We start from the raw sequence: 24,940 nt of genomic DNA on the forward strand, positions 1-24,940 counted from the left end.
GTGCTCCTGGGGTCGGGGGGGGGCAGAAACGAGCAAAAACAGCCCATTTTTCACTCATTTCTGCCCTCCCCTTAAGGAGGCACTCTGGAAGCCTCCTTAAGGCTATGCACATCCATTTTTGCAAAGGGGGTGGGGTTTTGGAAGGCAAAAATGGTGCATTCAGTGTATAAGACGCACCCAGATTTTCACCCTCTTTTCTGGGAGAAAAAGGTGCATCTTATACTCCAAGAAATACGGTATTTTTTCACACAACCTTTGCATCACATGATTAGCATTCAGACACTTGGCAACTAGTTCATATTTATGACAGTTGCAGGATCCTGGGGTCACAAGATTCCCCTCCTGGCCAGCGAAGTCAATAGGGAAGACAGATTCACTTAACAATTGTATCCCTAACTTAACAACGGTAGTGATTTGACAACAACTGCGGCAAGAAAAGTCATAAAAACGGGCAAAGTTCACTTAAGGGTCTCGCTTAGCAACAGAAATTTGGGGGGGGTCAATTGTGGTCGTTAAGTCGAGGACTACCTATGTATATTTCCGTACCGTCATCCCTGCCTGCTGAGCGAGTGGTGCGGTGGAGGTGGAGCCTCACTGTCAGGAGGCCGTGAGTTCAATCCTAGGTAGAGGCAGATATTTCTCTCTCTCTGGGCACAATGGGAAAATATATCGGCTGAACAAAACTCCGCATTGGCAACAGGGAAGGGTATCCGGCCAGGAAACATTCTGCTAGCTCCATTCAGTCGCCCAGACTCCATCCTGCAAGGGATTATGGGTCATTAAACAAAGATGATGATGATCCTTGCCTGCTGACCATATTTATTTAGGGTCCACAGCTGAGCTGCAGCAGGAGAGTGGAGCACACCCACACTCCACCTTTTCTGCTCCAGATCCAGCTGCCTGCGCATCTCTCCCTGGAGGAATTTGTCCCTCCTCCTGCTTCTGGTATTGGACCTGGGTACTTGAAAGACCGCCTGCTGCCAATTACCTCCCATAGACCCGTTAGATCGCACAGGGTCAGCCTCCTCCGGGTTCCGTTTACCAGCCAATGCCACCTGGCTACCACCCGGGGGAGGGCCTCTCTGTAGCAGCTCCGCCCTTTGGAATGAACTCCCCGCGGAGATTCGGACCCTCACCTCTCTCCAGGCCTTCCGGAAAGCCGTCAAAACCTGGCTGCGCCGGCAGGCCTGGGGTTGATGAGTTCCCCTCCCCTCTCGACTTGTATGGCTGTATGACTCTTGTGTATTTTAATTACGTGTATTGTGCTTGTATCCCCTTTTCCCCTTTTGAGTTGTTCGCTGCCCTGAGTCCTTCCCGGAGAAGGGCGGCATACAAATAAACTAAATCTAATCTAATCTAAAATCTTCTCAGGCCCTCCTCCCTCCTTTGCAGAAGCTAACCCACATGAAGACTCATGTCAAACTTTCTCAGTTTTTTTTTAAATAAACTGAAGGGCAATTTGGTGGAAACCACAGACCATGAATGGGGAGGAACAAACAACAAGCTAGATGCAATTATTTGTCGTGGTTTATCTGTCACCTAATTCCAGTTGCACAATATCTATTGGGCTTTGTTGTTGTTAGTTGAAAAGTCGTGTCCAATCCTTTGCGACCCCATGGACAACGTTCCTTCAGGTCTTCCTGTCCTCTACCATCCTCTGGAGTCCATTGAAGCTCATGTCGACAGCTTCGGTGGCTCCATCCAGCCACCTCCTTCTCTGTTGTCCCGTTCTTATTCTTTTGCCCTCCATCGTTCCCAGCATGAGGCTCTTCTCCAGGTGTTGTCATATAACTCTTTGTGTAGGTGTGGCGGTCACCCATGGCCCAGTGCATAACAGGGCATGCGCAGCCACGCTGAACCACACAGGAAAAAACAAACTCCATAACATCCTGACATCCTGATAGTGCATAACATAACATCCTGATAGTTCGCTCTAGATGTGCCTTACCCAACGATGCCCAGGATTTGACCATATATAGACAGAACTTCTCTGAGCAGTAGATTAGCAATTGTAGTTTGACAGGCTGACTTTAACCACATGCTGATTGCTCCTCCTGCCTTTGTCCTATCTCAATAAAAGAGGCTACCAGACTCCATTCTGCGTCGCCTCATCCCGAGAAAGCTCGTGTCCGTGTCTTTTCTCAACATTGGCCTCATGAGAGAACCACGGGTACTTCACATCCAGGGAGTCCTTCTTCCTTCTCATTCGGTGGCCAAAGTCTTTGAGTTTCCTCTTCAGGATCTGGCCTTCTAAAGAGCAGTCAGGGTTGATCTCTTCTAGGACTGACCGGTTGGATCACCTTGCAGTCCAAGGGACTTGCAGGAGTCTTCTCCAGCACCGGAGTTCAAAGGCATATTGTCTATTGGACTTGCACTTATTTAATATTTATCTTAATTTACAAGAAAGCATCTTCTGTAAATTGAGAATGGGGACAGAATGTGTGACCCGACACCCATCTGAAAATGTCTTTAAAAAAATCTCAGAATGAAAATAGCAAGGAATGAGACCAAACCAGTATGATCGTTGTTTTGATAAACGTAGCACATGTATACATGATTTATGTGAAGATCTTCTACTTCAGGGTTCGTCAACACTGCAAAGGTTTGAGAGATAGGGATTTCAACTCCTAGAATTCCCCAGCCAGCCGTGCTAGCTAGGGAATTCTGGGACCTGAACCCCATATTTGCTGGCTGGGGAATTCTGGGAGTTGAAATCCAAACCTCTTAAAAGTTGTCAAAGTTGGGAAAAACTGCTCTTTCCGATGGAAGGGTTGGACAAAATAAAGAAAGCAAAAGAAATGTTGATAACGATGATTTCAAATATTCCAGACATTGGACATTTTATCACAGGGAAAGGGAAAAGCAGAAGCACCATGAACCATTGCAAATGTGAACGAACAAGGACCGACTTCAGGGATGTATGCAAGGAGAGGCAATAAAGTCAAGATGGCGGCCACCATTCTGTGTTTAAAATCCCTACTAAAGTCCCAGCATGCCCGGTGGGGAATTTCAGTTGCTGGGAGTCCAAGCATGCTGGGCTCAATTGAACTCCACACTTGCTAGCTGGGGAATTCAGACGGATGGGGAATCCACCCATTTTAAAATTGCTAAGCTCTAAGCTTTAGCTACAACCCCACTACGCTTCCTTCCTATTTCAATCAATCAATCACTCAATCAGACTAGAGCTGGAAGGGACCTTGGAGGTCTTCTAGTCCAACCCCTGCTCAAGCAGGAGACTTTATACCACTCTGGACAAATTGGTGTCCAGTCTCTTCTTTAAAACCTCCAGTGTTGGAGTACCCACAATTTCGGGTGGCAAGCAACCACAGTATCTATCTATCTATCTATCTATCTATCTATCTATCTATCTATCTATCTATCTATCTATCTATCATCTATCTATCTATCTATCTATCATCTATCTATCTATCTATCTATCTATCTATCTATCTATCTGATTATCTATTTATCTATCATCTATCTATCTATCTCTACCTACCTACCTACCTACATGATAGATCTATCATCTATCTATCTATCTATCTATCTATCTATCTATCTATCTATCTATCTATCTATCTATCAATCTATCTATCTGATTATCTATTTATCTATCATCTCTCTATCTATCTCTACCTACCTACGTACCTACCTACCTACCTGATAGATCTATCATCCATCTATCTATCTATCCATCCATCCATCCATCCATCCATCCATCCATCCATCCATCCATCCATCCATCCATCTATCATCCATCTGATTATCTATCTATCTATCTATCTATCTATCTATCTATCTATCTATCTATCTATCTATCTATCATCTATCTGATTATCTATCTATCTCTACCGACAGGCCTACTTACCTACCTACCTACCTGATAGATCTATCTATCTGTCTGTCTGTCTGTCTGTCTGCCATCCGTCTGTCTGTCTGTCTTCTGATCCCAGCTAACCCAAAACGATTTGCTTACTTTCTGACGCCCCAGCAGGGATAAAAGGAAAACAAGAGGTTAAGTCAGGACCCCGGATGGCGGCTCGTGGGAACGCGACCCAGCTTTAACGAGAGGCTGGAGAACAAGCCTGCGAGTCCCAAGCGCAAGCCGATCCGAGGCTCGGGCGGCACCGACGATCGGCTCCACCTGGTCTAGCTCGCCCGATCTCCCCCCCCACCCCTCCCCGGCCAACCCCCCCTCCCACTCTTCGCCCTCCCGTGTCTAGACGGGCCCCTCCCGCCTTCCCGACGCTGCCCGCAAGCCGGGCTGTCCCCGTGGCATTCCGACGTGGCCGGGCGGCTTTTGCAGCCGTCGCGAGGAGCAGAAGCGAGCGAGCGAGGGGAGGGCCGCCCAGGCGGCAGCAGCGGCAGCGGCGGCGGGGAAGCGAGATCCGGAACATGCGAACGGGGCGGGCTCCTGCTTCCACCGCCCCCCTTTCGGTCCAGCCCTTCCCCGAGAGGCGCTCCCTGCCACAGGAAGCCCCGGCAGCGGCCTCCGAGGGCCCCGCAGGGCGAGCCACAAGGCCGAGCAGGTCCAGGTGAGCCGCTCCCGCCCCGCAGCTTCGCCCCTTGCTGGCTCGCTCCCCCCCCCCCCCCCGAGGCGTCCGCCCGGCCGGGAAAGGCCGTGGGAAACGGGCGGGATCGGGCGGCTTGGCGGGTCTGCAGGGAACCGGGACGCTCCCCGCACCTCCCGGGTGGGTGGAATGGGGGATAGGCTCTCTTTGCTCCGCCGTCGCGGGCGAGGAGCGGGCATTGTCTCGCAGGGGAATTTGCAGGGGGAAGGAAAGGGGTCTGGGGGGGGGGACAGAGACGGATTTCCCCCTCCTCCCTCCCAGTTTTTTTGTCCCCCCCTCCCAGTTTCCATGCCCCCCCCACTTTCCTTGTTTCCCCTCCCACTTTCCCGGTCCCCCACTTTTCTTGTCCCCCCCTCCCACTTTTCTTGTTTCTCCCTCCCACTTTCCCGGTCCCCCCTCCCACTTTTCATGCCCCCCCACTCTCCCTGTCCCCCCTCCCACTTTTCTTGTTCCCCCTCCCACTTTCTTCCCCCCTCCCACTTTTCCTGTCCCCCCCACTCTCCCTGTCCCCCTCCCACTTTTCTTGTTCCCCCTCCCACTTTCTTCCCCCCTCCCACTTTTCCTGTCCCCCCACTCTCCCTGTCCCCCTCCCACTTTTCTTGTTCCCCCTCCTAGTTTCTTCCCCCCTCCCACTTTTCCTGTCCCCCCCACTCTCCCTGTCCCCCCTCCCACCTTTCTTGTCCCCCTCCCACTTTCTTCCCCCCTCCCACTTTTCCTGTCCCCCCCACTCTCCCTGTCCCCCTCCCACTTTTCTTGTTCCCCCTCCTAGTTTCTCCCCCCTCCCACTTATCCTGTCCCCCCCACTCTCCCTGTCCCCCCTCCCACCTTTCTTGTCCCCCTCCCACTTTTCTTGTTTCCCCCTCCCACTTTTCCTGTCCCCCCACTCTCCCTGTCCCTCCTCCCACTTTTCCTGTCCCCCCCACTCTCCCTGTCCCCCCTCCCACCTTTCTTGTCCCCCTCCCACTTTTCTTGTTTCCCCCTCCCACTTTTCCTGTCCCCCCCACTCTCCCTGTCCCCCTCCCACTTTTCTTGTTCCCCCTCCTAGTTTCTCCCCCCTCCCACTTTTCCTGTCCCCCCCACTCTCCCTGTCCCCCCTCCCACTTTCTTCCCCCCTCCCACTTTTCCTGTCCCCCCCACTCTCCCTGTCCCCCTCCCACTTTTCTTGTTCCCCCTCCTAGTTTCTCCCCCCTCCCACTTTTCCTGTCCCCCCCACTCTCCCTGTCCCCCCTCCCACCTTTCTTGTCCCCCTCCCACTTTTCCTGTCCCCCCACTCTCCCTGTCCCCCCTCCCACCTTTCTTGTCCCCCTCCCACTTTCTTCCCCCCTCCCACTTTTCTTGCTTCCCCCTCCCACTTTTCCTGTCCCCCTACTCTCCCTGTCCCCCTCCCACTTTTCTTGTTCCCCCTCCTAGTTTCTTCCCCCTCCCACTTTTCTTGTTTCCCCCTCCCACTTTTCATGTCCCCCTACTCTCCCTGTCCCCCTCCCACTTTTCTTGTTCCCCCTCCTAGTTTCTTCCCCCTCCCACTTTTCTTGCTTCCCCCTCCCACTTTTCCTGTCCCCCTACTCTCCCTGTCCCCCTCCCACTTTTCTTGTTCCCCCTCCTAGTTTCTTCCCCCTCCCACTTTTCTTGTTTCCCCCTCCCACTTTTCATGTCCCCCCTCCGCTTTCCCTGTCCCCCCTCCCACTTTTATTGTTTTCCCTTCCCACTTTTATTGTCCCCCTCCCATTTTTCCTGTCCCCCCTCCCCCTTTTCTTCTCCCCCCTCCCACTTTTGTTTCCCCTTCCCACTTTTCCTGTCCCCCCCCCCCCCAATACTTTTCTGCCCGCCTCCCTTCCCGTGCCTTGCCCGGGCCCGCCTAGCCGGATTCACGTGCGGGCGGGATCGGGCCCTCCAGCGGGCCCGCGCTTTTCCTGGCGAGGAAGCGCGGCTGGAAGTCGCGCCGCCCGGGGAAAGGAGCTCCGGGTCCGGGAAGGACGGTGGAGGCTGGGCTCCTCTCGGAGCTCGGACCGGGAAGCTGCAGGGGTTAACGCCGGGCTCGGTCTGGGAAGGAAAGAAAGGGGGCCTCTGAGCGCGCGCAGAGTGGGCTTTCTGGCCTGCCGTCTGCGGGAAAAACCCCCGGTCCCATTCTCGGAAATCTCGCCTTGGGGATGTCGGATGATCTAACCCCCCCCCCTTCTTTGCGGGGAGGGGAAGGCGGAGGATTAAGAACCTGGAGCATTCTGTACATGCTCTTTGTACATTGTTCTACCAACTTGAACCTTAAGATCTAGAGTTAGCTTGAAAACATATTATTATTATTTTTTTAAAATGTCCTGAAACGATTTGGTGGGTGGTTTGGCATTTGAAATGCAGAATGGAAAATCTCTCTCTCTCTCTCTCTCTCACTCACTCACACACACACACACTCCCTCCCTCCTTCCTTCTTTCTCTCCCCCCTCCCTCTTTCTTTTTTCTTTCTTTCTCTTTCTCTTTCTCTCTCTCACACCCCCCCCTCCTTCCTTCCCTCTTTCTCTCCCTCCCTCCCTCTTTCTTTTTTCTTTCTCTCTCTCACACACACACCCTCCCTCCTTCCTTCTTTCTCTCCCTCCCTCTTTCTTTTTTCTTTCTTTCTCTCTTTCTCTCTCTCACACACACACCCTCCCTCCTTCCTTCTTTCTCTCCTTCCCTCTTTCTTTTTTCTTTTTCTCTCTCTCTCTTTCTCTCTCTCTCACACACACACCCTTCCTCCTTCCTTCCTTCTTTCTTCTTTCTTTCTTTCTTTTTCTTTCTTTCTTTCTTTCTTTTTTCTTTCTTTCTCTCTCTCTCTCTCTCACACACACACACCCTCCCTCCTTCCTTCTTTCTCTCCCTCCTTCCCTCTTTCTTTTTTCTTTTTCTCTCTCTCTCACACACACCCTCCCTCCTTCCTTCTTTCTCTCCCTCCCTCTTTCTTTTTTCTTTCTTTCTCTCTCTTTCTCTCTCTCTCTCACACACACCCCCTCCCTCCTTCCTTCTTTCTCTCCCTCCTTCCCTCCCTCTTTTTTCTTTCTCTCTTTCTTTCTCTTTCTCTCTCTCTCTCTCACACACATACACACACCCTCCCTCCTTCCTTCTTTCTCTCCCTCCCTCTTTTTTCTTTCTCTCTTTCTCTCTCTCGCCCTCCCTCTTCCTTCCTTCCTTCCTTCCTTTGTTTTTATGACTCCTGGTCTATTCCTAAAAGACATAATGCTGAGGTGAGTTCTAGAATCCAAAACACAGGTAATCCTCCGTTTACGACCAACATTGAGCTCTACATTTCTGTTGTTAAATGTTTTGCCTTCTGTGGCTGAGTTGAATCGCTGCCGTTGTTCAGTTAGGAATCCGGTTGTTAAGTGAAACCTGGCTTCCCCATTGACTTTGCTTGCCAGAGGTGGCCAAAAGGGGATCGTGTGAGCCCAGCCTCTGACGCCGCCATCATAAATAGCATGCAGTTGCCAAGTGGTCTAGATTTTGATCATGTGACCACTGCCACAGTTGTTAAGTGTGAAAAAGAGCCGTAAGCCATTTTTTTCCTGTGCCGTTGCAACTCAAAACGGTCCCTAAGTGAATAGTTGTTAAATTGAGGGCTACTTGTAGCCAAGGACAGGGCGAGAATTTAAAATGTAGTCATGTAGGGTTTAGTTAGGGTTTATGGCAATTGCGTTTGTGTGTGGAGGGGCAGTAATCAACGTCATGGTTTTAAAAAAGGATATTTTCACTTTGAGCAATCATTGAATCTTTAAAGAAATGAAGATTTGCTTCAGAGATCTTTTAGCACGCCTCTATGGATTTGATGAGGGAGCACACGGACTTTGTGGTGAAGAAGCGTGGAAAATAAAGCTAGAATAAAGCTTTGAACAGTTGGTGTTCATTTATTTTTCCAGATTTGGGTTAAAAGTTTTAGATGAAAAAGGGGGCCGTCCCTAGACTAGGATATGTTTGGAAAGGTCATTTCTTGTTATTGTTTTTAAACCAAATAATGTTATTACGTTTTGCAAAGTGTATGCATCAAAAGCAACATAAACTTAACAAGAGAAAAAATAAGAGTTAAAAAAAACAACAACAAAGATCAAAAAGGTACAAAGAAAAAGAAAGGAAGACAAAAATAGAATGACTTCTGACTTCTCCGAATCATGTAGAGGACATTTTCATTCGACTCTTAGTTTAAAAGTGTAACATCCATCCCCGCCCCCCCATGCCCCCCAAAAAGAAAAGGGGAAATTAAAATATAAGTTCTTTTGTTTTGTCCCTATTAGAATTTCAGCAATCATCACATCCATATGTCAAAATTGGATTTTTCTCCATCGCTTGCAAAAAGTCCACAGAGGGCTTCCAATTATAAATGAAATTTATTCAGTGGTTTTTCCCTCCGGAGGGAGGGCCGTTAACTTAGCCATCATTGCCAAATCTGTCATCTTTATTAATTGTTCCTCTATTGTGAGAAAAAAATTTCCTGACAGTGGGAACAATTAATCAGTGGAACCAGAAGTTGTGAATGATCCAACACTGGAAATTTTAAAGAAGAGATTGGGTAACCATTTGTCTGGAATGGCATATAGGTTTCCTGCTTGAGCAGAGGGTCAGACTAGAAGACCTCCAAGGTCCCTTCCAACTCTATTTCCTCGACTTACAACAGTTTTTTTTTAGTGCCATTATAACAGTACTGGGGGAAAATGGTTTATGACTGGTTTTTCACACTTACAACCTTCTGGTTGCATGATCAAAATTCAGATGCTTGGCAACCGACTCGTCTTTATGACGGTTGCAGTGGCTCTGGGCCATGCGGTCTCCTTTTGCGACCTCCTGACAGCCAGTGGGGAAAACGGATTCACTTAACAACCATAACTTAACAGCTCTAGCGATTTGTTTAACAACTGTGGGCAGGCAAGGAAGGTTATAAAACCCAGTTCACAACTGCCTGGCTCCAGAAATCACCCAGAAATTTTGGGCTCGACTGTGGTCGTAAACCGAGGACTCCCCGTTCTTCTGACGTCTGGAGCGTTAAAAGGCTGTGTAGCTTCCTTTAGGCCTAGGATCAGAGTCAAAACAGTCCCTCCTACATTTACCTCTGCTTGGAATCCCTTAGCTTATGCAGTAGCTGTTCATTTATTTATATGTTTATTGCCCCCACTTCTAATCCCAGAACACGCCTTCTATCACAGCCTTTATTCACCCCATTTCCCAGGAACTTGGGCAGGGATTGTTCTCTCTCTCTCTCTCTCTCTCTCTTTTTTTTCATTTTATTGCTGCAGATTATTTTGCTGCTTTATATTCTTGCCCGGATTGCTGACAGTGGTTTCAGGATGTTTATAGAAATGTTTTTTAACCAACCGAGTTGGAACAAAAGTGCTGTTACTGTTATTCATTATGGTTTGTCCCACAGCCAGACATCGAGATTTCGATTTGGCCTTTTTCACCCATCCAACGAGTCCTTTCCAAGAACCAGGGACGGGGGGCAGACGGGAGCTGTTTGATGCTGTTTAAAATCAGGGTAGAAGGGATGTCAGTTGCAAACAGCCAAGCTGCCGTTTTGCAATTGACGGCTGGGGATGTTGTCAATGCCTTCAGAAACAGAAAGTATTAAGTTGATAGATAAATTGATTGGCCAGATAAGAGTCAAGTGAATCAAAGAAGGGGTGGACTTGGGATCATTTGTGACAATGTAAGGATTCTAAACACAACACAATACAATAGAAGAGTTGGAAGGGCCCTTGGAGGTCTTCTAGTCCAACCTCCTGCTCTGGGCACGCATGCTGTTGCCATTTGCTCTTTTGTTTTCCAGCATGCCCGTGAGCGCCGGGCTACTGATTTTCCAATTTCCGGGGTTCCGGCATGCACACATGCGCCTTCCAGTGTGGTGGAAAACTTGGTGCCGAAAATATTCACCATCATTGCCCCAGACGATTGCAGACAAGGGATGCTCCAATTGTTTTGTTCTTGTCCCCAAAGCGTCTGTTAGTGGTAATTAACTATTAGGACTCCCTTTTTGTTTCCCTTGCCACAGTCGTTCTATTTTTTATTTATTATCACTTTTATTTTATCACCCATCTCCCCGGTCAAGGTGTGACTCAGAGCTGCAACAGCATTACTGGCCTCCTTCCACTCTAGCGCCAGGACAAATTCTCCTCCCGTTTTCTCACCCCTCTGTCTGTCCTGGGACAAGCCTTGTGTGCCAAACAGGGAGGCCGAACAAGCCTCTTCAGCTGGTGAGGTCAGTGGGAGGTTTGCAAGCCAAGAGAAGTGTGGTTTGGGGGGGAAGGGGCAGGGGAAGACCAAACTTCTCTCTCTCTCTCTCCATCTCTCTCTCTCTACCCCTCTCCCTCCCTCTCTCCTTCTGTTTTTCTGCTTTCTGCCATATCCTCTTCCCCCTTAATGCTGTGAGGCCATGCCATATGTTTCCCACCAGCAGACCGTAGCCCACCCCCTCCTTCCCTCACCCACCCACCCACCCACCCCCCATTTAATCTCCATCGTGATTAGCAAAGCTCTTGTCTGTTGTGCTTCTTGGCGACATGACAGGATGACCGCATTTGCAGAATGAGTTTGCTTCTTTTGAAACGCAACTTGTCACGGATGCTTAGCCCTCTGCAGCGATGTCTCTGAAACTTAGCAAAGTCTGGACTTCAACTCCCAGAATTCCTCATTTTGCATAGGATCACCCAACACCCCCCCCCCCCCCCATTCAAGGCCTGCCGGTTGCACCGAGATGCAGAAATGTGCTTTCAAGCAAAGAGATCACAGTTATAAATTCAGAGACGCATCTATCTTTTTTTCTTTTTAAAAATGTTCTTAGATCTGAGGTTTTCAACCTTGGTAACTTTTAAGATGTGTGGACTACAGCTCCCAGAATCCCCCATTTTGCATAGGACCCAAGGCCCACCTGTTGAGTCCAGATGCCAAAATGTTGCTTCAAGAGATCTTGTTGCAAACCCTCTTTTTTTAGTTTTTGTTTTTTTAATGTTCGACACAAGTATCTCAACCGTGGTAACTTGTAAGATGTGTGGACTTCAACTCCCAGAATTCCCCATTTTGCCTAGGACACCAACACACACACACACACACACACACACACACACACACACCAGTTGAGTGTAGATGCAAAAAATGCTGTTTCAAGTAAGAGATCTTGTTGCAAATCCAGCGGTGTTTTTCTTTTTAGCTTTTTGTTTAATAATGTAAATCTGAGTTTCTCAAGTTTGACCGCTTTAAGCAAGGGTGGACTTCAACATGGCTGGGGAATTCTGGGAGTTGAAGTCCACCCTGCTTAAAGTGGCCAAATTTCAGAAATATTGCTCTAGAGCAGTGGTTCCCAAACTTGGCAACTTTAAGACTTGTGGACTTCAACTCCCAGAATTCTCCAGCCAGCTGGAGAGTCTTAAAGTTGCCAAGTTTGGGAACCACTGCTCTAGAGAACAGAGTTAACCTGACCCAAGGAAGCTCAGTTTTGACAATTGAAGGGAGGTGTCAGAAAAGAAGGGAGGGGAAGTTCGCAAGCTCGCCTTACTTGTCATAATTAGATGGTGTGATGACGCCCAACAGGAAATTACACGGGTTTCAACTCTGCACCTGATTCGACTTGGGTTCAAAACAGGAGATAGTTCTTTCTCAGTCTTTTCACACAAAAAAATTTCCTTTGCTACAAAGGCTCGTGCACCAGCGAGGCTGAAGAAACTGGGAAAAAAAATCGAGAGAGAGAGGTGACTTTTTAAAAAATCAAATTTGCATGCTTAGATAGCCACAGGGAATAGGTGCATCTTAGCTGCTGTAATTTTCTTATTGTATTGTCAAAAATGCCAAGACTGCAACCTTATCTCTGTTATTATAACAGCTGGCATTCCTTCAGTCATTTTTGTAAAAAAAATGGAAGGCTACGTATATTTTGTTAGATGTTCCGTAAAAGAGGTTTTTGCTGTTGTCTGAAACTGTTCAGGGCAGACCAGGGATCTTTTCTCTTAAACACGGTTGAATTTGCAGCCTTGGGGGTGGGGTGGGGATATTCATCGTAGCCCTTCCCTCTGGGTCTGTTGACTTATCTCAAAGTCCCACCTCCTGCGTTTATTTTCGGAGAAAAGGAAAGCTAAGCGAGGTGGGAAAAGCCTAGGAGGGGAAAAAATGAGATGGAAGGAAGGAAAAAAAGAAAAGAAAAACGTAGGTTAAATATATATATATATATATATATATATATATATATATATATATATATATATATATATATATGTATGTAAGGAAATGAGTCTGTAATTTAGGGGACGATAAAGGACCATGAGAAGTGAATTAGCGTGGCATTTCCTGTTGGTTTCGTTTTTGCTACTGCTCCGCAAAGTGCTTTTCAACTGTTTCCAACTATTTTTTTCTTGGCTGTGCCTTGTCTGGGCCAGACAGATAGGGCATCTGTGTCGACAAGAAGTGTTTGTGGTGTCCTCCCACTCCCGTTTTTAGGATGCATTGAGATTCCACTTGGTGGGTGGGATCATGTTGGAACTGGCTTTCCTTCCGGGCAGAATAATGAATCAGGGGAACGGCCTGCCACCAGAAGTTGTGGGTTGTTTCATCAATGGAGGTTTTTGAGAAGAGATTGGACAGGCGTTTGTGTGAAGTGGTAGAGGGTTTCCTGCTTGAGCAGGGGGTTGGACTAGAAGACCTCCAAGGTCCCTTCCAGCTCTGTTATCCTTCCTTCCTTCCTTCCTTCCTTCCTTCCTTCCTTTCTCCAATACTGGAGTTTTTAAGAAGAGTTTGGACAACCGTTTGTTGGAAACAGTATAGGATTTCCTGCCTGAGCAGGGGGTTGGACTAGAAGACCTCCAAGGTCCCTTCCAGCTCTGTTATCCTTCCTTCCTTCCTTCCTTCCTTCCTTCCTTCCTTCCTCCAATACTGGAGTTTTTAAGAAGAGTTTGGACAACCGTTTGTTGGAAACAGTATAGGATTTCCTGCCTGAGCAGGGGGTTGGACTAGAAGACCTCCAAGGTCCCTTCCAGCTCTGTTATCCTTCCTTCCTTCCTTCCTTCCTTCCTTCCTTCCTTCCTTCCTTCCTTCCTTCCTCCAATACTGGAGTTTTTAAGAAGAGTTTGGACAACCGTTTGTTGGAAACAGTATAGGATTTCCTGCCTGAGCAGGGGGTTGGACTAGAAGACCTCCAAGGTCCCTTCCAGCTCTGTTATCCTTCCTTCCTTCCTTCCTTCCTTCCTTCCTTCCTTCCTCCAATACTGGAGTTTTTAAGAAGAGTTTGGACAACCGTTTGTTGGAAACAGTATAGGATTTCCTGCCTGAGCAGGGGGTTGGACTAGAAGACCTCCAAGGTCCCTTCCAGCTCTGTTATCCTTCTTTCCTCCCTCCCTCCCTTCCTTCCTTCCTTCCTTCCTTCCTTCCTTCCTTCCTTCCTTCCTTCCTTCCTTCCTTCCTTCCTTCTTTCCTCCAATACTGGAGTTTTTAAGAAGAGTTTGGACAACCGATTGTTGGAAACAGTATAGGATTTCCTGCCTGAGCAGGGGGTTGGACTAGAAGACCTCCAAAGTCCCTTCCAATTCTGCTCTTCCTTTTACCTGTTTCCTGAGCCTCAAGTAGTTTTTTTTGGGGGGGTCATCCTGAGAAGACGAAAGGAACGGCTGTGTCCGTAATTCCCATAAAAGTGTGGACCGCCATAAGGGACAGCAAGAAGGAAGGTTTGGGAAGGAACTCCTCCAAGCAGCTCAAAACACTGAGGGTTTCAATTAGATGGCAAATTGTTAGCAGAAGCCCTGGACAGTTTGGGTTTTTTGGCGAAGAGAAGGAGCATCAAGTTGCTAAAGTAAGAGATCAGCGCTGCAAAGCCAGAGTTATGTCTCCATTTTGGGTTTTTTTCATGATCCAGATCTGAGTTCCTCTACTTTGGCAACTTTAAGATGCTTGGACTTCAACTCCCAGAATTCCCCAGCCAGCATAGCTATTCTGGGAGTTGAAATCCAGGCACGTTAAAATTGGGCAACTTGAGAAACAGCGATCCAGATAGTTCAATTACAGTATTTGAAATATAGTGTTAAGATGTCATTTAAAGTTGAGAAACTTTTTTTAGATCTACCATACATCAGGGATCCGTCTACTGATGGATCCTAGTGCACCTTTCCTTGAGTTACATGTCTCTTCACTGGCCAAAAACTTAGAATGCTGGTTTAACTCTTTAACTTTCCTTTTATCCGAAAGTTACTGCCTTGTGATCTTGTGAAACTTGGTTGTGTGTCAATAGCTCTTGAAAGGGCCTCATGCTCTGCAGTTGTGTGTGTGTGTGTGTACCTTTACATCACTTCCTGATCCAGGAAGTTGGTGCGATCTGAAAATACTGTGGGCTGGTTCTTTTGTTTAATAACCTGGATGATCTAGGCAGCAGACTAAAAAGCAGAGACATTACCCTGCCAACAAAAGTGCGTGTAGTCAAGGCGATGGTTTTCCCAGTTGCAATGGATGGCTGTGGAAGTTGGACCACAAGGAAGGCTGAGTGCCAAAGAATGGAGGCCTTTGAACTCTGGTGCTGGAGAAGACTCCTGCATTGAGTCCCTTGGGCTGCAAGGCGATCAAAAAGGGTCAGTCCTACAGGAAATCAACCCTGACTTCTCTTGAGAAGGCCAGATCCTGAAGAGGAAACTCAAAGACTTTGGCCACCCAATGAGAAGGAAGAAGGACTCCCTGGAGAAGAGCCTCATGCTGAGAAAGGTGGAGGGCAAAAGAAGAAGAAGGGGACGGCAGAGAACGAGGTGGCTGGATGGAGTCACCGAAGCAGTCGGCATGAGCTTAAATGGACTCCAGAGGATGGTAGAGGACAGGAAGTCCTGGAGGAACGTTGTCCATGGGGTTGTGATGGGTCGGACATGACTTCACAACTAACAACAAATCTGGACGAGCCAAAAACTGTTCAGCCAGGAGGGAAAATCCCAAGGAATTCAGGTGTCCCGTTGTGACGATTGGCATCCCCTTTGCCTTTGGTTGGAATAAACGAAGATTGATGGAACATCATGTGGGATCTTTGAAGATATTTCATTTTTCTTCTTCCATGTCTAGATCAAACCTTGGGGGTCTCCTAGTCCAACCCCCTGCTCAGGCAGGAAACCTTCTACCATTTCAGACAAATGGTTCTCCTATCTCTTCTTAAAAACCTTCAGGATTGGAACATCTACAATTCCTGCAACAATTTGCCTCCAGAAGTCGTGAATGCCCCAACACTGGAAGTCTTTAAGAAGATGGTGGATAGCCATTTGCCTGAAGTGGTGTAGGGTTTCCTGCCTAAGCAGGGGGTTGGACTAGAAGACCTCCAAGGTCCCTTCCAACGCTTGTTCTATTCTATACTTTAAACTGTGAAACAAAAGCAACTTTTTTGCCTTTGTGTTTGTCCAAAAATGATTCATAATTGGTACATGTTTCTGGCAGTAGCCAACCTACCAGAAAATGGGCCCTTCTGTAGGTTTTTCCACATTCATACGTGTTATTATCCCATAAGAACCTCCACTTGAACGTAATGTAGGCTCTAATTCTCCACCTGTTAAGGGTCCTTCAAGTGCAGGCAATCCTCGACTTACAACAGTTCATTTAGTGACCAAAGTTACAACAGCCCTGACAAAAGTGACTTACGGCCGTTTTTCACAGTTACGACCTATGCAGCATCCTCATGCTAGCGTGATCAAAATTCCGATGGGTGGCATTCATATTTATGACGGTCGCCGCAATCTCTGGGTCCTGGGATCCCCTTTTTGCGACTTCTGACAAGCAAAGTCAACAGGGAAGCCAATTCCAGTTAATAACCGTATTACTAATCAACCGCAGTGATTCATTCAGCAACCGAGTCAAGAAAAATGAGGCCAAATGCACTTAACTGTCTCACATAAGAGCAGAAATGTTGGGTTCAATTGTGGTCATACGTCGAGGACTAGCTGTAGTATAAGGGAGGTCAGATCCTTGGGTGATGTTGGATATTGGATGATAAGGGTACCGTATTTTTCAGAGTATAAGACGCACCAAGATTTTGAAGAGGCAAATTAAAAAAATAAGTTTTTGCACTCTGCAGGCATCCCCAAAACGGCCTGTTTTTCACGAAAATGCTTTCCCCCCCCCAAAAAAAAGGGCATGAGTAGCCTTTAGGAGGCTTATAGAGTGCTCCTGGGGAGTACCCCCCCCCCCAAAATGAGCAAAAAACAGCCTGTTTTTAGCAAAAACGGGCTCGTTTTTTGTCCAAAAAGGCATGCATAGCCTTTAGAAGGCTTATAGAGTGCTCCTGGGAGCTGGGGCGGGGGGAACTGAGCAAAAAACCCTGTTTTTTGCTCATTTCTGCCCTCCCCAGCCCTCAGGAGGACTCTGATAACCTCCTAAACGCTACGCACGGCCATTTTGTTGAAGGGGAAAAGGGTGCGTCTTATACTCTGAAAAATACCGTCGTTACAGCTGTTTCTAAACGTAGGCAACTTTTAAGATACTTGGACTTCAATTCCCAGAATTCCCCAGCTAGCATTCTGGCTGGGGAATTCTGGGAGCTGAAGTCCACACTTCTGCCAAAGTTGAGAAACGCTATATTAAAAAGGCTTAGGAACTTGCGTGACTCACTTGTCCTCACTTCTCAAAGGAAACTCGTGTGTGCCAATCTTACATCCCCGTAGCTTCCCTGATTCCCTCCAACCTCTTGTCTCCAGGATCCTTTCGCAAGTGGTTACGCTTTGCTTTCTCTCTGGTACAGTGGCAGCTGATGCTGCCCTGTTTTTATTTGCAAATTTCCATTAATTTGCTTCCTGTTTGCTCCCGCTCTCTTAAGATTGGTGTCGGTCGGTGATAGGGCTGTGTCTTTTGCATGTTATCTTTTGCAAGGGAGATATTTTCTGGTTAAAGAGAGAGGATATTGGCTTACCGCAACTGCATTCGTATTTTGGGGTGCTTCGATGCACTGTTTTTAGTCCTTTTTTTTTGGCCTCGCCTAGGTATGTTTTACAGGAACTTTATTTGCCCATTCAAATAGCATTACTGCATATAATGTTGGGCTAATTCCTATTGTAGCAAGGAAACAAAGAGATGGATTTAAAAAAAAGCTGGCTCGCTAACATGCTTTTATATTCCGCAGACTGATCCTCTCTAGATGTATTAGCACAGCTCCCGTCGTCCTCGGCTGGCTGGGAATTACAGGGGTTTTGTTTGTTTTTATGCCTCCTTTATTATTATTATTTTTACAAATAGAGTGGCGAACATATCCAATACTCCTTACTCCTCCTATTTTTCACACAACAAGAACAACCATGTGAGGTGGGTTGGGATGAAAGAGGCTGACTGGCCCAAAGTCACCCAGCTGGCTTTCATGGCTAAGGCGGGACTAGAACTCCCAGCCTCCTGGTGATTAATCCAAAGCCACCCAGCTGGTTTCATGCCTAAGGCAGGACTAGAATTCCCAGCCTCCTGGTGATTGGCACAAAGTCACCCAGCTGGCTTTCATGGCTAAGGCGGGACTAGAACTCCCAGTCTCCTGGTGATTGTCCAAAAGTCACCTAGCTGGCTTTCGTGCTTAAGGCAGGACTAGAATTCCCAGCCTCCTGGTGATTGGCACAAAGTCACCCAGCTGGCTTTCATGGCTAAGGCGGGACTAGAACTCCCAGTCTCCTGGTGATTGTCCAAAAGTCACCTAGCTGGCTTTCGTGCCTAAGGCAGGACTAGAATTCCCAGCCTCCTGGTGATTGGCACAAAGTCACCCAGCTGGCTTTCATGGCTAAGGCGGCACTAGAACTCCCAATCTCCTGGTGATTTATCCAAAGTCACCCAGCTGGCTTTCATGCTTAAGACAGGACTAGAATTCCCAGCCTCCTGGTGATTGGCACAAAGTCACCCCGCTGGCTTTCATGGCTAAGGCGGCACTAGAACTCCCAGTCTCCTGGTAATTGTCCAAAAGTCACCTAGCTGGCTTTCGTGCATAACGTGAGAATAGAAGTCCCAGCCTCCTGGTGGATTGACCCATAGTCACCCAGACAGCTTTCACGACTAAAGGGGGGACTAGAACTCCCAGTCTCCTGCTTTCCAGCCCGGAGCCGTAACCACTAGACCAAAGTGATTGTTTCCAGCTCCTCTGAAAACCTAACGGGTTGTTCCCAAAGTTATATTTTTGGGCTGTAATTTGGAGGTTGTTATCATTTCTCTTCCACTAAGCAAATCTTATGTTTGTTTATTGGCAGAAATCCATCAGTAGCTCGGTTGTTTTCTACTAAGTACATCGGAATGCGTATAAGAGCAATATCTTGAATTTATGGGTGTGTGTCTATGGCTGGATGACTGTTAAAACAATAACAATAACAACCCTCTTTCAAGAAAAATATTTCCTTAGCTGGAAGCTCTCTACTTAAAGCATGAAATTCAGTTTCAAATTCAGCTTACTCCTGCTGCAAAGATATGCCTGCCTAGGATAAAGCTATTAGTCCTCAAGAATGTTTACTGTCCCGAGTTTGCAACTTCTCGTTCTTGTGGGCTGTCGGCGGGCCCAGAATGACAAAAGAAGACCCAGCTTTTGATTTATCCTGTTTTACGTTGCCTTCTGGAATTAGTTTCTAAGTCTACAGGTGGCTAAATGATGAATCGCTGAGGAGGGGCTGGGTGTAAACATGTCCCGAAAGGAACTTCAGAATGTGGTTTCATTTAATTTGCGCGGATTTTGCTGAGCCTCAAAACTTTTTAGGTGCCGAAATTGCCTGCTAAAGAGCCCATGGTTTTCCCATTCGGCGGCTGCAATTAGCCACCCAATCCTTAATGCCTTTTCCCTGCTGCTTTACAGAGAGGCGCCAACTCCTGAAAAAAGTATATAGATAAGTGTTTTTCAACCTTGGTGACTTTTAAGTCCTGTGGACTTCAACTCCCAGATCCCCCAGCCAGCATAGCTGGCTGGGGAATTCTGGGAGTTGAAGTCTGCAGGACTTAAAGTCGCCAAGGTTGAGAAACACTGATAAAGATAGTCAGAGGTGGTATTCAGCCAGTTCGGGGCGGTTCGCCCCAACTGGTAGTGGAAATCGCGGGTGGGCCTGTCCATCCACCCTGGCTCTATGCCGTCCTATTTGGGCACGTTTACAAGCCGTGTGCATTCGTGCAAGCCACACACGGGATCAGAGCACATGTGTAGAATACCGACCGCATGTGTGGATGGTGCCGTGGGCTCACATTTGCGAACCAGTAGGGATAATAAGTGGTCACACACACACACCCTGTAAGGTAAAGGTTCCCCTCGCACATATATGCTAGTCGTTCCTGACTCTAGAGGGCAGTGCTCATCTCCGTTTCGAAGCCCAAGAGCCAGTGCTATCCGAAGACGTCTCCGTGGTCATGTGGCCGGTATGACTCAACGGCGAAGGTGCACGTTCCGTTTATCTTCCCACCAAAGTGGTCCCTATTTTGCATTTTTTACGTGCTTTCGAACTGCTAGGTTGGCAGAAGCTGGGACAAGTCACGGGAGCTCACTCCGTTATGTGATGCTAAGGATTCGAACCGCTGCCTGCCGATCTTTCTGATCAACAAGCTCAGCGTCTTAGCCACTGAGCCACAGCATCGTTCCCTCCCCCACCACCTCTGTAGCTAGTGCTTACAATCATTCGTTTAGCAACTGTTCAAAATAACATCCACTGGGAAAGAAGGGACTGGCCACCATCACAGCCTTCCCATGGTCTTGTGATCAAAATGTGACCATCATGTGTTTACAAAAGTTGCAACATGCTGGGGACCTCGGGCCGCCATTTTGCAAACTTCCCAGCCTGCTTCCGACAAGCGAAGTCCATGCGGGGACGTTAAATTTGCTTAGCCACCGCAAGTCACTTAACAACTGCAGTGATTCGCTTAACAACCGTGGTCAAAAGAGGTTGTAAAATCCGCTGTGATTTGTAAGCAATCACCTTGCTTAGCAACCAAATTCGAAGACTCCTTTGCCTTGACTCTCTTTGGTACCTGTTGTGACTCAACAGCAGTCTTCTGTGAGTCTTTTCGGGATGCAAGTTTAACAATGCAGCTGGGGCTCGTTAGTGGGTCTTCGGAGGGATGATGCCACGCCCTGGTGGCAGGAGTCAACGTTCCTTCGTTTATTCATGCATCCATTGATCATCGGTTGTGGTTTATTTGAGATACACTTGGAGAAGTGATTTGCTTTCTGTAACCCTGATTCAAGGAGACATTTGGAGAAGTGCATTTGTAAGAGTTTTTGTTTGGTATTCTGTTATCTCATTAGAGACTTTATTTATGTTTATTTTTGGGCTCGCAGCCAGTCTGAGCCAAGAACTGATAAAGTGAGTTCCTTTTACGTTTGTCTGCCTGTCGTCTGTTAACGAGCGGAGAAGGGGGGACAGAACAGGTACCCAAAGGGAAGGGAAAGTCAGACTTGATCAGGCTTCCCTGTTCTTATAGGTTATATAAGAGCCGTGGTGACGCAGTGGTTAGATGCAGTACTGCAGGCTAACTCTGCCGACTGCCATCAGTTCAAAGTAGAACTCAAGCCTTCCGTCCTTCTGAGGTCGGTCAAATGAAGACACCCAGATTGTCGGGGGCAAGAGGCTGACTCTGTAAACTGCTTAGAGAGGGCTGTAAAGCGGTATATAAGTCTAAGTCCTATTGCTCTTCCTTCTCCCTCCCTCCTTCCCTTCCTCCTTTAACAGCAGAAATGCTGGGCTCGATTGTCGTAAGTCAAGGATGACGCTGTTGTAAGTGCTGTTGCTCTTTTCAACAGAGCCCTCCAGGGTGTTGCATTGAGGTGCTGCTATTTTTGGACCCATTTCCCCCTCCCCAGAGGGAGCTCCTCCCTGCCTTAGTGCCAACCAGCCAGCCTGTTGGAACGCTGCCCTCGATGAGTAAGTCTGCCTGTGGGGTGTGGACTTTCCCTAATGCCAGCCGCTTCTCTGAGGCCTCTTTGTCGGTAACAGAGGCAGTATTCATGCCACACACACCTCCACCTCAGGCAGGAATTTCTGAGTAATGGGGGCTGGGGGTGGGGGTGGGTTGCTTGAATACCTTCCTGTGTATGAAATCTCCCCTGTGTTCTATACCTCTTTTTTTTCCCTTCTTTTGCCTACATCCCTGGAGACACTTCTTCCCACACCCCAAACTAAATCACGTTGGATGCATTCAATCAATCCTGGAAGTTGAAGTCCACACCTCTTAAAGTTGTCAAGGCTGGGAAAGACTGATGGAGGGCTGGGCCTGTGTCTAGAATTCGGAGGAAACAAAAGAAATGTTGATAACGATAATTTTCAAATATCCCAGACGTTGGGCATTTTATCGCAGGAAAAAGGAAAAGCAGAAGCACCACCATTTGTTGTTGTTAGTTGAGAAGCCGTGTCCGACCCATCGCGACCCCATGGACAACGTTCCTCCAGGACTTCCAATCCTCTACCATCCTCTGGAGTCCATTTAATTTCCTGCTGACTGCTTCGGTGGCTCCATCCAGCCACCTCCTTCTCTGTCATCCCCTTCTTCTTTTTCCCTCCATCTTTCCCAGCATGAGGCTCTTCTCCAGGGAGTCCTTCTTCCTTCTCATTCGGTGGCCAAAGTCTTTTGAGTTTCCTCTTCAGGGTCTGGCCTTCTAAAGAGCAGTCAGGGTTGATTTCCTCTAAGACTGACCGGTTGGATGGCCTTGCAGTCCAAGGGACTCAATGCAGGAGTCTTCTCCAGCACCAGAGTCCAAAGGCCTCCATTCTTTGGCTTCCTTCCTTCTCATCAGGTGGCCAAAGTCTTTGAGTTTCCTCTGCAGGATCTGGCCTTCCAAAGAGCAGCCAGGGTTGATGTCCTCTAGGACTGACCGGTTGGATCGCCTTGCAGTCCAAGGGACTCAGTGCAGGAGTCTTCTCCAGCACCAGAGTTCAAAGGCCTCCATTCTTTGGCGCTCAGCCTTTCTTATGCTCCAGCCTTCACAGCCATACATTGCAACTAGGAAAACCACAGCCTTGACTATGCACACATTTTTGTTGGCCGGGTGATGTGAGAAGGGTGAGAAGCACCATAGACCATTGCAAATGTGAATGAACAAGGGCCGACTTTCAGGGATGTATGCAAGGAGAGGCAATAAATTCAAGATGGCGGCCTCCATTCTGTGTTTAAAATCCCTACTAAAGTCCAAACATGCCAGCTGGGGAATTTGGGTTGCTGGAGTCTAAGCATGCTCAATCAATTGAACACACGTGCTGGCTGGGGAATTCAGATAGATTTGGAATCTACCCATCTTAAAATTGCTAAGCTCTAAGTTGTTGTGGTTTTTTTTAAAAATATGTTTATTTCCATTTCATTCCATACAATCACATGTATACTGTGCATAATCAGGGCATATAACATTGAATAATAAACACAGCCCTCCCTTTTATAGACAATACCCCCCAAAATACAAACCCAATATACCACCTTGACCCACCATACACCCTCTTTCACCCCCCTCCAACTTTCGTTCTTCCTTCCAACATTCCCCTCTACTTCCTACTTCCCCTCCCCCTCTATCACTCCTCTCTCCCAATACATTCCCTCCCTTCCTTCTCCTCCTACCTCCAATCCTTTCTCCCACCTTCTCTACCCCTCTTTCTTCTTTCGCTCTACTCCTCCCTTCGGTGTATTTCTATTGTCTACCAATATGTTCAGCTTGTCCTATTTTTACACTAACATTAAAGAGCCACAGTATACGAATGCAGTCATGTGCTTTAAGATCTAACACTAGGCTCTAATTCATTCCTATTTCAATCAATCAATCAGACTAGAGCTGGAAGAAACCTTGGAGGTCTTCTAGCCCAACCCCCTGCTCAAGCAGGGGACCCTCTACAATTTGAGACAACTAGAGCAGTATTTAGGACATCCACAAGTCTTAAAGTTGCCAGATTTGGAAATTCTGCTTGATTTACCCCTGATTTGCAATTCTGGGGTCGTGCATTGGTGATAGAGGCTGTCCATTTATCCACATCTGCCTGTCACAGGACTTTTGAAAAGATTCAATAGTGGGAAATCCAATCTAATCATCTGGCTGGCTGCAACGAATCATAATGATAATGGTAATAATACGTAAAAAGAAAAACTATGACATCCTAAGTTCTTGGGAAGGACTTGATGCAAATGAAGGCCAATGCCAGCTAACAAGTAGGAATGTGTGATGTCACGCTGTTTTGTGTATGATAATTATAATACTATTTCTGTGCCTCTAGGTGTATGCTGATCCAGGCTATTTGGACACCCTGACTCAGGTGCTGGGGGCCCTCCCTCCCCCCCAAGGGGGCAGAATGGAGTTAGAGGAGGGTTACAATGGGGTAAGTAACTGACTGGGGTGTGCTTGGAAGTAGGATGGAAGGGCATTGGGATGGATGGATGGGTGGATATAGATTGATGGCAGATAGAGAGACAAAGACAGATGGTAGAAACAGATAGATGGATGACAGATGGATGGATGGATGGATGACAGGTAGATGATAGACAGGAAGGTAGGCAGGCAGGCAGATAGATGACAGACAGACACAGATAGATGGATGATAGGTAGATTAATACTGGTAGATGGATGGATGACAGACAGATAGATGACAAGTAGATGAGAAATAAATAGGCAGGCAGGCAGACAGACAGATAAATGACAGATGACAGGCAAACTGACAGACAGATTGCAGGTAGGTAACTAGCAGTGGTGGGATTCAGCCAGTTCGCACCACTTCGGGAGAACCGGTTCTTAACTTTCTGAGCAGTTTGATGAACTGATTGTTGGAAGAAATCATTAGGGCAGAGAACCGGTTGTGAAATTATTTGAATCCCACCACTGGTAGCTAGGTAGATTAGATAGATAGGTAGACAGACAGACAGACATACAAAATACATACATACATACATGCATGGCCTGGCTTGGGCCATGGCTTGGGAGTGGGTGGGTTGGTGACTCCCGGCCTAAATGACCTTGGGGAATTTCTGGTATTTTTTTTTCCCTCCAGAGTTCAGCCCTGGGAGCTCAAGGGGGCGTGGCTATGTCCATCATTGGTGCGGAAGATGAGGATTTTGAAAATGACATTGAACCTGTAAGTGTGGAAATTAGCAGAACAAACGGGGCCTTTTAAGAAGATTAAGAGGATAAAGTGGGTCGGAGGAATTAGGTTGGGGAAAAAGCATGGAAGAAACAACATTATAATGCATACAGATAGTCCTCAACTTGCGACAGGTGATAAGCAGGCTCCGTAAACAATCGTAAATTGAGGACCAGCTATAGTTTTATTGAGTCATGCCGGAGATGGAAATGGAAGGATCTCTCCTGCCCCCCCTGATCAAGCTCAAGAGTTATTTGCGACCCCAAGAATTGTAGAAGGCAGAAGTGGGCATGGAACTTGGAAGATTATCTAGTCTCGTGATGGCGATCGGTTCTCCAGCTGGGGTCATATAATACTCTAGATTAGTTTTCTCAGCTT

General features: G+C 47.5%; 1 protein-coding gene across 8 annotated transcripts in view; it reads left to right on the plus strand.

Moving 5' to 3' along the window:
- The first annotated feature begins 4,237 nt into the window (after positions 1 to 4,237).
- ARHGEF1 (Rho guanine nucleotide exchange factor 1) overlaps positions 4,238 to 24,940 on the plus strand; it is a 69,387-nt gene continuing 48,684 nt past the window's right edge. The window contains exons 1-3 of one of the 8 annotated variants that reach the window (XM_032228117.1): positions 4,238 to 4,535; positions 23,705 to 23,806; positions 24,473 to 24,556. In XM_032228117.1, coding sequence (XP_032084008.1) covers positions 23,780 to 23,806; positions 24,473 to 24,556 — 111 coding nt within the window. In that variant the 5' untranslated portion in view covers positions 4,238 to 4,535; positions 23,705 to 23,779. Of the gene's footprint in view, positions 4,536 to 12,173; positions 12,266 to 21,352; positions 21,377 to 23,704; positions 23,807 to 24,472; positions 24,557 to 24,940 lie in introns of those variants that run through there. The other 7 variants (XM_032228112.1, XM_032228111.1, XM_032228116.1 and 4 more) reach the window with 7 other exon arrangements.

This window comes from Thamnophis elegans, chromosome 12 (assembly GCF_009769535.1).
Source record: "Thamnophis elegans isolate rThaEle1 chromosome 12, rThaEle1.pri, whole genome shotgun sequence".
Taxonomy (NCBI): Eukaryota; Metazoa; Chordata; class Lepidosauria; order Squamata; family Colubridae; genus Thamnophis; species Thamnophis elegans.